This window comes from Typopeltis vanoorti, chromosome 8, assembly GCF_054136105.1.
Source record: "Typopeltis vanoorti isolate ZY-2024b chromosome 8, IOZ_Tvanoo_1.0, whole genome shotgun sequence".
NCBI classification, from domain to species: domain Eukaryota; kingdom Metazoa; phylum Arthropoda; class Arachnida; order Uropygi; family Thelyphonidae; genus Typopeltis; species Typopeltis vanoorti.
This window is the reverse complement of record NC_143556.1, coordinates 128,654,375-128,670,512: the sequence shown is the minus strand read 5'-3', so window position 1 is coordinate 128,670,512 and position 16,138 is coordinate 128,654,375. Positions and strand designations below refer to the sequence as shown.

Sequence of the window (16,138 nt, the reverse complement as noted above, 5' to 3'; positions counted from 1 at the left end):
TTTGCATAGAACGCTTTGGGACATAACTCCCCAGATAAGAGAGCAATATTCAAATATGGAATGAATTTGTGTAGTTAGGAGTTAAAGTAATGTCTTGAAAAAAAGAGAAGGCCTAATTTTTGGATGTAAAGTAGACAATATTGATATGTTTGTGCCAAGAGAGATTTGAGGTGAGTTATCCCAAGAAGGTAAACTTCATATTGAATAGTGATGTCAAAAGTAAGACTGAAATGAAAATCTTTTTTAAGAAATAAAGCAGAGCTGTGTTTTTGCTAGTAGTAGATCCTCTGTTGATCAGCAGCGATGGAATCCATAGTGGCAGTCATTTATTAGTTGAGAGCCTTCAAGGTAGCACAGGAATTGGGTGTTGATAGTTCTCTCCATTACTTTAAAAAGAAATAAGATAAGGAAAACTGAACAGCAGTTTGAAGGTAAAGATTGGTCACCCTTCTTAGGAATACGTATGCGGGCTAATTTCTAGATTATGGGGATAGACACCAATGGAATAAGTGTAAAAAGGCAACAGAGTGGGAGTTACCTCAGGAGCACAGACCTTTAGAACAATCAGAGAAATGCTATCAGGACCAGGACACTTTTTGGGCATCCAATTTTGACAAGATTTTTCTCATCTCTTTTTGTTAGGTCAAATGATACAGTGAGTGTTCAGTTTGGAATGGATAAGGGACATTCACCATGATCAGCCATGCAAGAATTGAAGAAATAGGAAGCTAGGAGGCTGTCCTCACCCCCCATCTGGGTGATGAACTATTACACATGGCTGTAATAGTTGTGGAAGTAGTGAAAGGCAGAAGTTACAGCCAAGAGCTTTGGCTAGAGATCAAAAGGCACAGCTACTATTTTGTCAGGATGCAAGTTTCATGATTTCATCTCTCTCAAAGTTAGTTTTCAGCATGTTAAAAATCTTCTTGTAGCAATCCTACATATTGGTGTAAGCAGTATAGGAAGAATGAATTTTGGATACAAGCCAGTTAATGTATGTTTGATTCTTGAACAGCCTTGGCATACCTGTGGGAGAACCAGTGTCTGGGAGATGGGAATTTAGAATTATTTTTTTATGTAGCTCTGTCATCAGTGAAAGGTCTATTTGTGGACCTAAGTATATTCATAAGATGGGTGAGCTAAGAATTTTGTTGATTGATTTTATATTTTTTTCAAAATTTTTTTATCAAGTCTGGAAACACTGTGCTAGAGAGTGAACATGGAACTTTTTTTGAAGTCATTTCAGGTCTCTGATAAGTGATGATAAAATCCATCTTCCTCCTAAAGAAATTCACAAACATTAATGCCCATTGTAGGATTTGAACTAGCCAGACTTTGGAAAAGTAGTGGAAATTCTTATTGGCAAAGGAAACATTTTTCCTTTGCCAATAAGAATTCTTTCAGTGATTCATTCACCATATAAATGTTTGATGAACCTAAACAGTAATTTGACAAGTAAATATGGTATATTAATTGCAAAGATTATCCCACCTGACTTTCATTTAATGTATACAATATGAGGAGAAAAACTTCCAACATCTTTCTCTAAATCCAGAGTAATTTAATAATAAGGTGATACACCTTTTGGCAACTTGTATAGGTAAATATGACTTCTCCATTGCTTCTGCCATCTCTGGGTCTGGCTCCCACTGACGAGACCTCAATAAAGGTCGAAACTGTTCTGGGTAGTGGTCCTTCCCTTAATGCATAGCATTATACATGTCCCCAAGGAGATGTGCTTTGCATTATGGGATATGGGAGATACTACGACAAGGAGTGATGAGAGCTTGGTCCACCTTTACCACGAGTTACCTCAGTCCTGAAGATACTTCAGGTGCAAACTTTGTTTGCTTACACTTGGATAAAGGATTAAACTAAAATTATAAAAACTTCCAACAATATGAGGATGCGAGTTGTTGTGTATGTATGTATGCTGCATGGGAGAAAGGTCTGCACTAGATCATGGTCAAAGCTGCTGCCTAGAGAGCAAATGACACCCACAGTCTAGTTAGATGGGCTACTAGTAACGAAGAGTCTGGAGAATGGTTGGGTTGTCCAGCAAGAATGTGAACAATTTGTGTTAAACTTGGTGATAGCAATGTTGAAATTTTTTTCACATGGTTATAACCCAGTCATGAAGTTACTTCATGCACAAACTTCATTTGCTTACAGAGGATTTATCCTTAAACAGAGGATAAAACCAAGAATATAATCTCATGGCATCTTTAATTTATTGGTGATAGCAAATGTCTTTGCTTCTCCACTTAGGAAATGCACCAAGTTGCAAAACATGTAGTTCGGGTAGGAAATCAGAACTAGACAGAAATGTTAGAATGACTTACTAATACTAAACTAGTGAAGCAGTGAGATTGCAATGACCACAATCATCATCAGCTAATGGCTTTTATTCCCTTATAGAGGGTAGTGGGGCCTTTAAACCCTATCTAGCTTTTGGAGACTGAGTGGACAGTTCAATCTCCAACAGTAGCCAATCAGAAATAGCTGGCCCATGCCTATCACTAATTATAGGCAGCACCGATGAAGAGACAGGCACACAAGTGCTGCCATCTCTCGGTTCCTGATCCTAAGGATACATTACTATCTGAAATAATGTAGGGTCTATAGTCGATTTTCTTGTGTTTACGGGAGAAAAAAACCACTTGCCTGTGTGAGAGATTGACTAACTTGGGAAGCAGTCAAATATAGGCTTATAAAAAGTTTCCAGTTGGCAACTCAACTTGAACTTAAATATACCTTCGGGCAGCCTAGCGCAGAGGATGCAAATGCCACTTCCACTGAGCTACACAGACCTACTGAAATAATTATAAGGTGTAATAACTATAACACTTTTTTTGAATGTTAGTCAAGCGAGTTTTAATTTATCGTCCTACATGTTTCACCGATTTTTGCTATCGGCATCTTCAGGGAATACAATTGGTAAGCTATATGAAGGTAACAGACTAGTTTTAACTGACATCTCTAATTCATACAAAATTAGTATTATGCAAGACAATGCGCGTGTCTCGGGTACATGATTTATTTGTTACGAGACATAATGTAATTGGCGTGAAAGTTCATTTTTGATGTTTAGTGATCTGATTAAAGCTTTCCAAATTTCCGGTAGGATTAGACCTTGATTCTTATTTAGGTTTCCTGTTGAATGGGTGACCATAGCAGCCTCCTTGAATGTTCTGGAATGATGGTTCTCTTCTATATAGGACATATGACTCTTATCCCACTCAATGAGATGTAGGATGATAAATTAAAACGCACTTGACTAACATTCAAAAAAAGTGTTATAGTTATTATACAAGTAGTCAAGAAAGAAAAACAACTATAAGGTCTGTTTTTTTTAAAGCATCGATATAATTATTGCACCTGAAATATAGTATTTTTGACATTTGTACTGTAAGGCAATTTTGTGTTCTGACTATAATCTAATTCTGACTTTAAAATGGTCTGTTTAAAGTGAAAGAAAAATCCAAATTCTGTTGCCAATAAAAATAATCACAGCAGGGAGAAAAAGCTTTCAAGAAAGCTTACAACAATATAACTGACTAGTCACTAAACAAAGCTTATTCAACTCTGCACAGTTTAGAGTAGTTCCTCATATAACTATTTAAATACAACAAATTATCTGGTTAAATTTTCAACTTATTTCACTGTTTTTCTTAAATTTATGCTATTAAAAGAACTTTATTAAGGTAGTGAGAATTTCATAAATATTCAATGAGTGATCGTAGTTATAGCATATTCATAACATGTCACATTTTAAGTATATACAATCAAAGCGATTTTGCCAGTATGAATACTTTCAGTGAAACCAAAACTAAACATCCCGAAGGCCCTGTCATTAAAAGTTTAAAGGGATGAATAGGCATCATAGGATTTTGATTAGGATCTATAAATTCTTCTGGTTCAGTATAATATTTTATCATGTGGTTTGCTAAAGAGGCTAAAAGAATCCTCACACCATGAGGTGGATCAATTACATAGATTCTTTGGTCACCTATCTTAAATCCTGTGGATTTTTATTTGTGGGTTCATTTGAAACCATTGTTGTATTCCCAGGGAATTATTATCTGCCAATGTCTGTTTTAAAGACATGCTTTAAAGAAATTTTAATTCAACATGCAAAGTCTAAATATACTTCTGTGTATCCATCTCCCCACACCAATATATATGTCAGTCTCTGACTTAACACAGTTCTATTCTGATGATCTCTTTGTAAGTCAAAGGATTTTAAGTCAAATTTTTTAATAATTCAGGCATCTTAATGTGTTCATAAAAAACATTAAGATGCCTAAATTATAAAAAATTTGGGTTTGCTTCATTAGATAAAAGACTGCTTTATCAATAGAGGCAAATGCCTCTGTCAACATTTTTCACTGTAATATTTTTGGGGAGGAGAGCCTGCTATTTCTTCTTTTCCATACTCATCTCCTCTTTGACCGATTCTGCAGCATTCTGTGCTTCTAGTTATCAATTCATTTAAGAACTCTTCTTCCCATCTTCCATGAACTGCTCCATACCTTCATTGTCAACCTCTAATTCCAGCACTATTTTTCAGCAGATTCTTCCAAATGACATTCATAAACTGTGCTGTCACCTCATTCCATGTTGTACTACATTTTTGATACAATGCAAGATATATTCCTTCCAAAAGTGTCTGAGGATTTCTTCCCAGTAATAGCAATAGCCTGAGCAAAAGTATTTCTTAAATAATATGCCATGAATGCAGCAATAACACCCTGGTCAATCTGTTACTGTAGTTAGGTGGCATTCGAACATGTAAATAGGGTGGCCATCGTCAGTAAGAATGGTCGTAAGTTGAAGACTGGCTGTACTTGATAAATTTTAATACATTCTAATAAAACGCTCTGTAAAATTTCATGCAGCCAGTGTTGAATTATTGATCCATATCATTTAGCCAAATGTTTAATAAAAATGATTCAATTGAAAAAAAAAAAATTAATAAATTGAACCTCATGAATAGTAACTTTCACGCATCCAAAATAATCTCCATGTTTTGGCTCTTTGTGCCCCTTCAGATGTTCTTTAATTGAAATAACTGGAATGGTGACAAATATTTGTAAGGTTCTATATACTTAATTTTAGTAAAATCCAACCAGAATCCCAGGATAACCTGCATGAAGATAGATGGGGATGAATCACATAGAATTTTGCAAAACACATACACGCCTGCTTCTTGCATTCTAGTAGTTTAATAAGCATCAACAACAACACTTCTCTCTTCCTAGCAATAAATGTGTTCTATTGTACAAACAAGTGAAAGGATGCAGATATGCAATTAAAATCAAAACCAAATATCATATATAACTGAAAAAACCTACGTGTGTGTGCCAAGGATAAGTCTGTGTATAGAGTAGTCTTTGCCTTCAGGTCTGAAAGAAAATGTATATAAATTAAGAAAAGCATTAATATATATCAAAAGTATTAATTCATAAAATTAATTTGAATACAGGAAGCCAAGTGTGACTTACAGTGATCTGGGCTTACATTTTCTAATAAGGGAACGCGAACTGGGCATGAGGCACTTGGCTCACACGATAAGTGATGCTTACATACAAATCAGTTAAACTGTATTGTGATTTTGTGGAAAATTAGGCTTTTATAATTATTCCAATTTGATTTTTCCCCTTTAAAACGTTCAAAAAAGAAAAGTTATATTACTGGCAAGCATAAAATGCTGCAAATTGATTGCTAAATTGAATCACTTTTTAATCCTATTTCCCAAGTAAGCAAACAGACAAGTCAGTCAAGTTTGCGCCTGCACGTAGTGCAAGTCTGAGGCAACTCGTGGTAGTGCCAGTCTAAGGCAACTAGTGGTAGTGCCAGTCTAAGGCAACTAGTGGTAAAGGTGGATTAAGTCCAATCACTGTCCTTAGTATTTTTCCCTTAACGTAAAGCACATCCCCTTGCAGAGATGTATGATGCTATGCAGGTCTGGCTCCAACTGACAAGACCTCAATAAAGGTCGAAACCGGTATGGGTAGTGACCATTGCCTTTAATCCTTAATGCATAGCATCATACATCTCTGCAAGGGGACATGCTTTACATTAGGGAAAAATACTAAGGAAAGTGATCAGAGCTTAATCCACCTTTACCACAATATTACCAGTGACACACTCAGGATTTAATCTGGAGGGGGGGGGGGCTAGTTGAGTAGACGATCTGAGAATACAGCAATCCCTCAATTACTGCGTCATTTTTTTTCGATACCCAAATTTGATTAGTGCGCCTATATACATCTTAAAAATAAATGTTACAGATTTTAAAAAATTTTCTATCTATACCTTTTTATGTCTAACTATTTTAAAAAATCACTCACCAGAATGAAATAATTTAATTACTGATTTAAAACATTTTACAAAGTTATTTTTAATGGCATACTACACTATGTTCCAAATTTTTACCTGCCAAAATTTATGTCGTCTGCTATAGTACGCTCACAGATTCGAGACCCTTCGACACTTCTGCGCATGTCACAAAAAGGAGAATCCATTCCAATAATAGGGTAATCGATCCGTCTTCTGGGATGAGTTGTTTATTACTACACGTTGGAAAATTAACTTCTCTTTTATGATCATTGTAGTTTTTAAAGTGGTAACTATTTTGCTTGTATAACAGTTAGGAAATTTTATCTATAAAGCACGTAATTTCATGTGTTGGCGACCAATTCGTACGTCCTTCATTTCTTTCTCCCCTTCAATGATAACATCCAAGAGTTAATCAAATCTCATTCTGAAGAATTGAGTGATTCCGACCTGCGAAATTTATACACTGCAGGAAGATCCCGAAGAATATGCAGAAATTTTAACTACTGATAATCAGCCAAATTCGATTTCACAGAAACAATTTGAAAATATTTTTCGTACAATCAAAGTTTTTAAGCAGCAATGCTTAGAGGCTGACCCTGATGAAGACAGAAGCAGTAAAATTTGCAGAAGAGTAGAAGAGGCAATAGGGCCATAGAGTCAGTTGTATGAAAAAAGAAACAAAATGCCCGCCAAACTACGTTAGCTTAATTCTTTGTTAAGAAGCAGAATAATTAAATTTATATTATGAATATGTTTTATTATCTTTCAGCTTCATGGATTTCCTTTAACCAGGCCCTGAGACATACTTTAATTCTTTTATAAAAAAATTAAGGTTCAAAAAAGAAATTTGAGGAACGAATATATTCGATTGGTGCGCCTGTTTTAAAGAACACATTAGGTGCACTAATCGAGGGATTGCTGTACACACTACACATTGCATATGGCCTATGACTAAGCATCTGCAGTGATTGACAACACGATACTAGTGATATCCTCTGGCCTGGCTCCGGCAAAGAAGTACTGCTTGGTCTGCCCGAGCACTAATTCGTTCGCCTTGTGTTCAAAGCGGCTGCGATTCTGGGAGCTATAGGGTATTCCCACCTTATGTGACTGCTAATTCATTAGTATAGAAATAGAAGACACGACACAACATAAAATAAAAAAATGAATTTTAATTAGGAAAAGATTTTTGAAAAATTTTCTAGTGTTTTTTCCTTTTTTTTGGGGGGGGGGGGTGGGAAATCCCAGGGGATGAGGGGATGCACCACTGTATATCATACACTGCTTGAAAAGAAGTGAACAAATTCAGCCATCCCAAAGCAACAATCAGTGATATAGTGCGCCCAGAGATACGAGACCCTTCGACACTTCTGCGCATGTCAAAAGAAGGAGAATCTATTCCGATAATAGGAAGATCAATCCGTATTGTGGGATGAGTGTTTATCATTACACATCGGAAAATTAACTTCTCTTTGATGATCATTGTAGTTTTTAAAGTGGTAACTATTTTGCTTGTATAAAGTTGGAAAATTTTACGTATAAAACACGTGATTTCGTGTGTTGGCGACCAATTCATACAATCGCCTTATTTCTTTCTCCCCTTCAACATGAATTGACTATTCTTGCCACCGAGCCAACGAAAGCTCTCGTATCTGTGGTCAGACTATAACACACTTACTGAACATGACCTTAGGGTTTTACAAAGGATAATATGTAACAATTAATGAGATGATACATTGAATGCACAGTTCCATTCATTGAGAACTGAGACTCAACAACATGGATCTCCAATGTAAGACCACAATATGCAAACTCCATATTAGGATGTCGTCTGCTATGGGTTTGCAATGTACAAGAAGACACTGAAAATCAACATGCAGTGTCTTCTTGTGTGGTGTAAAGAGCAAGTACTGTGGGAGGTGGAAAATTGGAAAGCTATGTTATGGAGTGACAAATCATGCAAAACCATCAACTGGGTAGTACAATGGGTGTGGCGGATGCACGGTGAATGTCTTACAAGAGTTGTAACCACAACTATGAAATTCAGAAGATGGTAATGTGATGGTATGGTACTGTTTTTCCTGGTTTGGCCATGGATCTCTGTTTGATCCATGAACCATGAACAGGGAACTCTGAGAGGTTTCTGGACAATGCAATGCTTCTTACTGTATGGCGTTTCTATGGAAATGACTACTGTTTCTTTTAGCAAGACAATGCACCTTGAAGTGCATGATTTGTAGACATGAATAACACCACATTTGACTGACCTCCTCAGAGCCCTGATCTCATCCCTCCTGAACATCTATATTTATCAGAATTTTCCAGACTTCCCCCTTGTGCATATATATATATATATATATATATATATACATAAAAGACGAAACTAGTCGTGTGAATAAAATGTGCTTTTATTTTTTAATTCTCGGTATTCTAGTCATTAAATACTAAATAAAATATATATATGGCACTACTGTACTATAATACTATAATGCATGATACTAATAAGCCAAAAACTAATGCAACTTACTTTGTAACATCAGGAAGCCACTGTGCTGTCAAACTTGGCCATTCCAAAGCATGAGTCATTACTAAATCATACAGAAAAGGAGTATTTTTCTTCCATATTTTGTACTCCTCGTTGATAACACGTTCTTCAACTACAAATCAATAAATATTTTATAATTTTATGCTTAAGACTATAATATTTAGAGCACAGCAAATTTTTCATTCAAAAATGAATGAAAAATATGACTAAGATTGAAATAAATATAATTAGCAGTTAGAATAAATCAAAAGTAAACGAATCAGACAATTCTGTATGAATTACACATTATAATGTAAATTTTGGAAAAAGTAAAACAGGATTACCATTTTTTTTTTTTTAAGTAAAGGGATATTATATCCCATATTGTTTCTTAGCCGAATATAGAAACTATATAAAGTTCGCCGATTCCAAGCGTAAGTAAATATCTGGATAGTGCAGCAACTGAACCTTGAAGGTAGTGCAAGCTCTGATCACTATTCTTGATATTTACCCATAATGTGAATTTAACTCTTAGGAGCTGTATTATTGTTCAACATTATGAGAGAAAGTCACTACCCAGACCGGTTTAGACCTTTTTTGAGGTCTCATCAGTGAGTAGGTAGACCATGTTAATACCAAGTTTGTAGCGAACAGAACTTACATCCCTTTAATGAGAATTGCCAAGAGGTGTCCTATTAAAGTATTAATTATAATGAAGAGCCAAAGGCTTCAGTTCAGCGACATGAACTTATTTAAGTTAAAGTTAGAATAAATTTAAGTTAGAATAGTGATCGGAACTTGCTCCACCTTTTACATGAGTTGCCTCAGCTTACACTACCTTCAAGGGTAGTGCAAGCTGAGGCAACTCATGTAACTGAAGCTTCATGTAACTTCAGTTGCATGAGGCAACCCATGCAACTGAAGCTTCAAGGGTCAGTTGCTGCACTATCCAGGTATTTGCTTACACTTGGAATCGCCGAACTTTATATAGTTTCTATATTCGGCATGAAACTCATTGAGTTTCTTATTCGGCTAAGAAACAATATGGAATATAATATCCCTTAACTTAAATAAGTTCATGTCGCTGAACTGAAGCCTTTGGCTCTTCATTATAATTAATACTTTAATAGGACACCGCTTGGCAATTCTCATTAAAGGGATGTAAGTTCTGTTCGCTACAAACTTGGTATTAACATGGTCTACCTACTCACTGATGAGACCTCAAAAAAGGTCGAAACCAGTCTGGGTAGTGACCTTCTCTCATAATGTTGAACAATAATACAGCTCCTAGGAGTTAAGTTCATATTATGGGTAAATATCAAGAATAGTGATCGGAGCTTGCTCCACGTTTTACATGAGTTGCCTGAGCTTCCACTACCTTCAAGGGTCAGTTGCTGCACTATCCAGGTATTTGCTTATGCTTGGAATTGCCGAACTTTATATAGTTTCTATATTCGGCATGAAACTCTTTGAGTTTCTTATTCCACTAAGAAACAATATGGGATATAATATCCCTTAACTTAAATAAGTTCATGTCGCCAAATTGAAGCCTTTGGCTCTTCATTATAATTAATACAGGATTACCATTTTTTTTTTTTCCCCAGTAGAACTAAAATGTTATAAGAATGAAAGCAGAAAACTGAAATTTTTTAACTTCACAAAGAAAACTACACAAGGGTCATCAACTGTCCTAAGGTCAGAGTTGATACTACTTCTGATTAATGTAAGATATCTGCTGACTAATAATAATGGTGAAGTTATTTTCACTTAAAATAATTACTTTTTAACTTTTATTACACACCACTTGTACAATAATTTCTGTATTCGAGGCTACATTATGAGTAGTCTGTGTATTTAGAGTCCTGCAAAACTGGTGATTTTTATCTGTTAAATAAAACAGATACCTAGTGTTTTATAGTAATATTAGTGAAGATTTTCACTTATTTATAATTATTATTATCCAGGCCTGCATGGAGTCAAAAGACTCATTGTGGGAGGTCGCTTTTAGGAAATCCAAAGTCCATCATAACACTCCTTGAACCCATTAACCGTCCCTACTCCAACCACTCTCTCAGGCAATGCATTCCAAGGTTCAACCACCCTCCACGCAAAGAAACAACTCCTCACCCTCTTGCGCACAGCCTCCTTTCGTTACTTCCAGGGATGGCCCCTTGTCATCGCTCCTTCCCGCTGTTCCACCAAGTGAAGGAATTCTCCGATGTCTACCCTGTAACCACCTCTCAACAGTTTAAAAGTCTCAATCATATCACCTCTCCTTCTTCTATCTGCCAAACTCTGCAGTCCACACTCCCTCAGTCGATCCTCATAACTAACATTGTACAATTCTGAAACCATCTTTGTTATCCACCTCTGTATCCTTTTCACAGTTAATTTATCCCCTTCAAATCGTGGGGACCAAATCTGAGAACAATAGTCTGTGTGGTCTGATCAGGGTCTTATACAACAGAATGACAACTCTTTTATCTCTGCAGGTCAGCATTCTTCTCAGTATTGCAGCAATCCTCTGAGTTACCCTCACCACCTTTGCAATATGCTCCCTGAATTTCAATTTTCTATCAATCATCACCCCCAGATCTCTTGTCTCCCTAACCTCCTCCTCCAATCGAGTACATATCCTCCCATCGATGGATCCCAAACCTCAAGACTACATTTTGCTGCATTGAACCAACAATTCCATTTATTTGGCCATCTGTCTAGTTTATTCAAATCCTCTTGCAGGGTTGCCACATCTGCACTATTACTGATAACCCTTCCCAACTTCACATCATCATCAGCAAACAACTGAATGTCCCCTTGCAATCCATTGATATAAAGATTGAATAATACAGCTCCAAGTACTGAGCCCTGTGGAACCCCACTTGTAATCTTCTGCTTCCTTGATATTGCCCCATCATACACAACTCTCTGATACCTATCAGTCAGCCAATCCTGAATCCATGGGATTAACCTGACATTTAAACCCATGTGCTGCAACTTAAATATCAGCTTATCATGTGGCACCCTGTCAAACGCCTTTGCAAAATCCAAAAAAATGGCAGTAAATGCCTTTCCCTCATCAACTGCTCTTGTCACTTTATAATAAAAGACAATCATATTACTAAAGCAAGAGCGCCCCTTAACAAATCCATGTTGATTCTCACAGATAACATTACCCTCATCTACCCAATGCTGTATATAGTCCCTCACTAATTTCTCCAAGACCTTAAGAACTACTGATAACACACAAACAGGCCTATAATTAGACACTTCCAATTTGCTACTGCCCTTATGCAACGGCACCTTCCTTCCATTCCGTGGGTACCTTTCCTTCAGCCAGACTTTTATTGAAAAGCCAGGGCAATGGAGCTGTCAGTTCTTTAGCACATTCTCTCAAAACCCGTGGTGAAATACCATACAGTCCAACAGCTTTATTGGTATCCAGAGTACTCAGTATTTGAAACACACTCTCCTCTTGCATCTCTCTAAACCCTGATCCTGCCCTATCCCTCTAGTATTAAACACTCCTCCAGGGTGCTCATTGAACAACTCCACTATGTCCTCTGCATCAGTCACTTATTCCCAGTTTTATCCCGCAATGTCCTTTTTCGACAATCGTTTCTCCACCTACTGGCAACATGGTCAAAAAATTCCCTAGGATTTTCTTTCGATCTTAGTGCCAATCTCTTCTCATATTCCAGTTTTGCCTTCCTCACCATTCTGGTCACTTTCTTGGTCAGCGTCTTATATTCTTCGTGTATCTGTCCTCCACCCCTCTCCTTGTATATCTTCCATAATCTCTTTTTCAACTGCAGTTCCTGTTTGATATCGTTTGTCATCCACTTAACACCAAATTGTGTCCGCTTCTTCACCCGTGGAATACAGCTTACTATTGCTGCTAATAACTATTCATTCACAATTTTCCAAGCACTAATGATATCCTAGCCTTCCAATTCTGCCATCCATGGAACTGCTCCAAGTTGATACCTAAGACTACTGTAATCACCCACCTTATAATTCCACATACGATTCCTTTTCTTTGATACACCTGCATGTCTGTTGATTTTCCAAGTCAAAACCACATAGTCACTCTCTCTAACTGGTAGGAAAGATGTTATCTCACTTATCAGCTCTTCTGATGCTATGACTAAATCCAAAACTCTTGTTCCCTCCATCACATGCTGTCGAAGACATTTGTCCCTCAAGAATTCCAGAAATTCTATCCCCTTCTTACTACTTGCATTTTCCTCTTCCCAGTTTATACTGCTGTAGTTAAAATCTCCCTTAACAATCATTCTTCTTGGACTTGTCAAGCTCAACTCTAAACATCTCCTGGTCCCCACCCCTCTGTGCTCCCTGATTTATAGCAACACCCCAATAAATATCCTGTCTTGCCCACCTCTACCTCACACCATATGCTTTCAAAACCATTTGTGTCACTGCCTTCCAAAGCCTCTACTCTAAGAGGACATGTCATCGCTTATCATAAGCAGTACTCCACCACCACCACCACGTTTTCCTTTCCTATTTTGCCGAAAAATGCTGTACCCTGCAATTTCAATTCCAGTTATTATATCATCCTCCGTAAACCATGTCTCAGAGATTCCAATAATTTTTGGCCAGGTTGATGCTATCAGCCCCACCAATTATTTCCTTTGTTTCGGATACTCCTGGCATTAGTACAGAGCATAAAACTGTCACTGCTTCTATACCTATCATTGCCCCCTCTCAACCCTCCTGACATCGTCCCCCTTTCCCCAAGAGGCCATCCCTGCTACCATCCACCTTGGGAATTCTAGTTTCCCTGCATTGACACACTGACTCGTTCAGAAAACAACAATCTTTCCAGATGCCTTTGTCCTTCCTCAATCAAATGCAAGCTGTCTCTAGCATACAGTTCCCGTCTGTCTTCAAACGCCCTCCAAGCATCCATGTATTCCAACCCTCTCTTCTCATACATTCTGGCTATTATGTGATTCAGTATTTCTGCTCAGCTCGTCACTATCATAACCTGGGCAACACACACACACACACGTGCGCGCGTGCACACACACACAATCTTCCCTCTCTGCGCATTCTTTTGCACTACTACAAGCATGAATCTCGGATCTCTCGCTGCCCAATTTACACTGCCTCTCACATCATTCGTACCCACCATCACAATCATCTCATCCATCCTTTCACCCCTCTTAATTGCCATAGCCACATTCTCTATTGTTCCCCCAGGAAAACACTCCTCACACATCCTATCTTGCACACCACGGATCATTGAGTCACCATACATTAAAACCTCTCACCATTCCCTCTCTCCTACTGTTTCCATTCTCTCCTCTTCTATCATTCCCATACATCTCTCTCTCATTCCATCTCCTCTACTGCTCCTATTCTCTCCTCTTCTAGCATTCCCATACCTCTCTCATTCCCTCTCCCCTACTGTTTCTATTCTTCCTTCTAGCATTCCCATACCCCCCTCTCTCTCCTATTGTTTCTATTCTCTCCGCTTCTCACATTCCCATACCTCTCTCTCTCCTGCTGTTTCCATTCTCTTCTCTTGTGTCATTTCCCAAATGCTCTCATCTCCTATCCTTCCCAAAACTCTCCCCCTCTCCTACTCTGATTCACCTTGCATTTATCTCTTCCATTCTCCTCATCTCATTCATAAGACATTCCACCTCCTCTTTCAGCCCACCTATCTCCCTCTGCAAGTCAGTCACATTCTAAATCAAAATTCACTCTCCCAAACAAAACCATCTCCGAAACTTTCACAGTCACTCACGCCTTCCACATTATTGACTATTATTTTCTCATTCATATTTTTTTCTTCATCTTCTCCTATCACACTACTCGTCTTCCGATATTCATTTCCCGTTCCTGGAGTAACCAAGTCAGTTATTGATATATCTATTTCATTTATTCCCTCCCATTGCCTGCATTTCGTGCACACTTGCATCCCCCTAATGAGAACAATAATGCTTGTCCTGATAAAGAGGATATTAGAAATGATATAACCTCCAAAATCACAAAATATAATACTGGTACATTCATAATATATTTTTGTTGAGATATTGCAAGATTAAATATGGATGTCAAATGGCACTAAAAATACATAGGAAATGGAATGCTAATGAGAGCAATAATGCTTTCCCTGATAAAGAGGATATTGGAAATGATATAACCTCCAAAATCACAAAAGTCAAAGCAGATTATTAGACAGATGACAATTATAGATAGTTGAAAGTCAAGCAAGTATTTATCTGGACACGATTTTGTAACACCTATTGCAGTGGTGTTCAACCTTTTTCACTACGTGAGCTACTTTTCTATAAAAAGTTATTCGGTGATCTACTCTCTTATATAGATCACGTTCCCCCAACCTGATATCTGATTACGCACAAATAAACAACTAAAAACTTTATTTGTGTATTTAAAAATTTATCATTTTTAATTATTTTAATACAATATATATATATATATATATATATATATATATATTGGAATAAAATATTTCTCTATTCTGGAAAACCAAAGTTAGAAAAAACAACAGATTGATTACAAACTCACAAGTTACAGGAAATGCTGGTTGATTAAAAAAAAAAGTTAATGTGAAATTTGGCATTGTTCAGACCTCGCAATATTTTCATAGTCAAGTTGATATTAAGAAGTGGCCAATTGCAGACAATCATCCAAATGATCATTTATTATTTGGTTTCTTAATTGATTTTTTATGACGGTCATATTTGAAAAAGCAGATTCTGACAAGTATGTCGATCCGAAACACGATAGAATTTTTTGCGCAATATCAGTTAATATTGGGAATTTTTCATGTGCATACTTCCAAATGACTTCATTGTTTATTGATTTTAAATGTAAACTATTCTGAATGTTTATTATCTCAAGTTCTACTTCAACTTGGTTTATATGAAACAGCCCACTAATTTTATTTGAAATTTCTGTGATGTTCAAGCTTTCTTGAAATGGATTATTGATAAAAGATACAATCATTTCAGTTTTATTAAAATCTTTAAATCTTGAATTTATTTCTTCAACTAATTCTATTTCACGAATAAATTCTTTTAAATCATAGCGAAGCATTTCTTGATTTTGTTCAAAAAATTTTAATAAATATGGGAGATGACTAAATTCGCAGTAATTTATATATATTTTTTTAATAAAAGTAAGTATTGTTGGAAACTTTTTTCATTGAACTTAACATGACAATTAAATTTTTATCTCTACCTTGTAACTCTAAATTTAAATTGCTTAAATTCGTACAGA

General features: G+C 36.7%; 1 protein-coding gene across 2 annotated transcripts in view; it reads right to left on the bottom strand.

Moving 5' to 3' along the window:
* Caf1-55 (chromatin assembly factor 1 p55 subunit) overlaps positions 1 to 16,138 on the bottom strand; it is a 215,614-nt gene that overhangs the window by 175,073 nt on the left and 24,403 nt on the right. For both annotated transcript variants that reach the window (XM_090396934.1, XM_090396935.1), the window contains exons 2-3: positions 8,870 to 8,999; positions 5,355 to 5,405 (exon numbers count right to left, since the gene is read on the bottom strand). In XM_090396934.1, the coding sequence (XP_090253060.1) occupies positions 5,355 to 5,405; positions 8,870 to 8,999 (181 nt within the window). The remainder of the gene's footprint in view (positions 1 to 5,354; positions 5,406 to 8,869; positions 9,000 to 16,138) is intronic.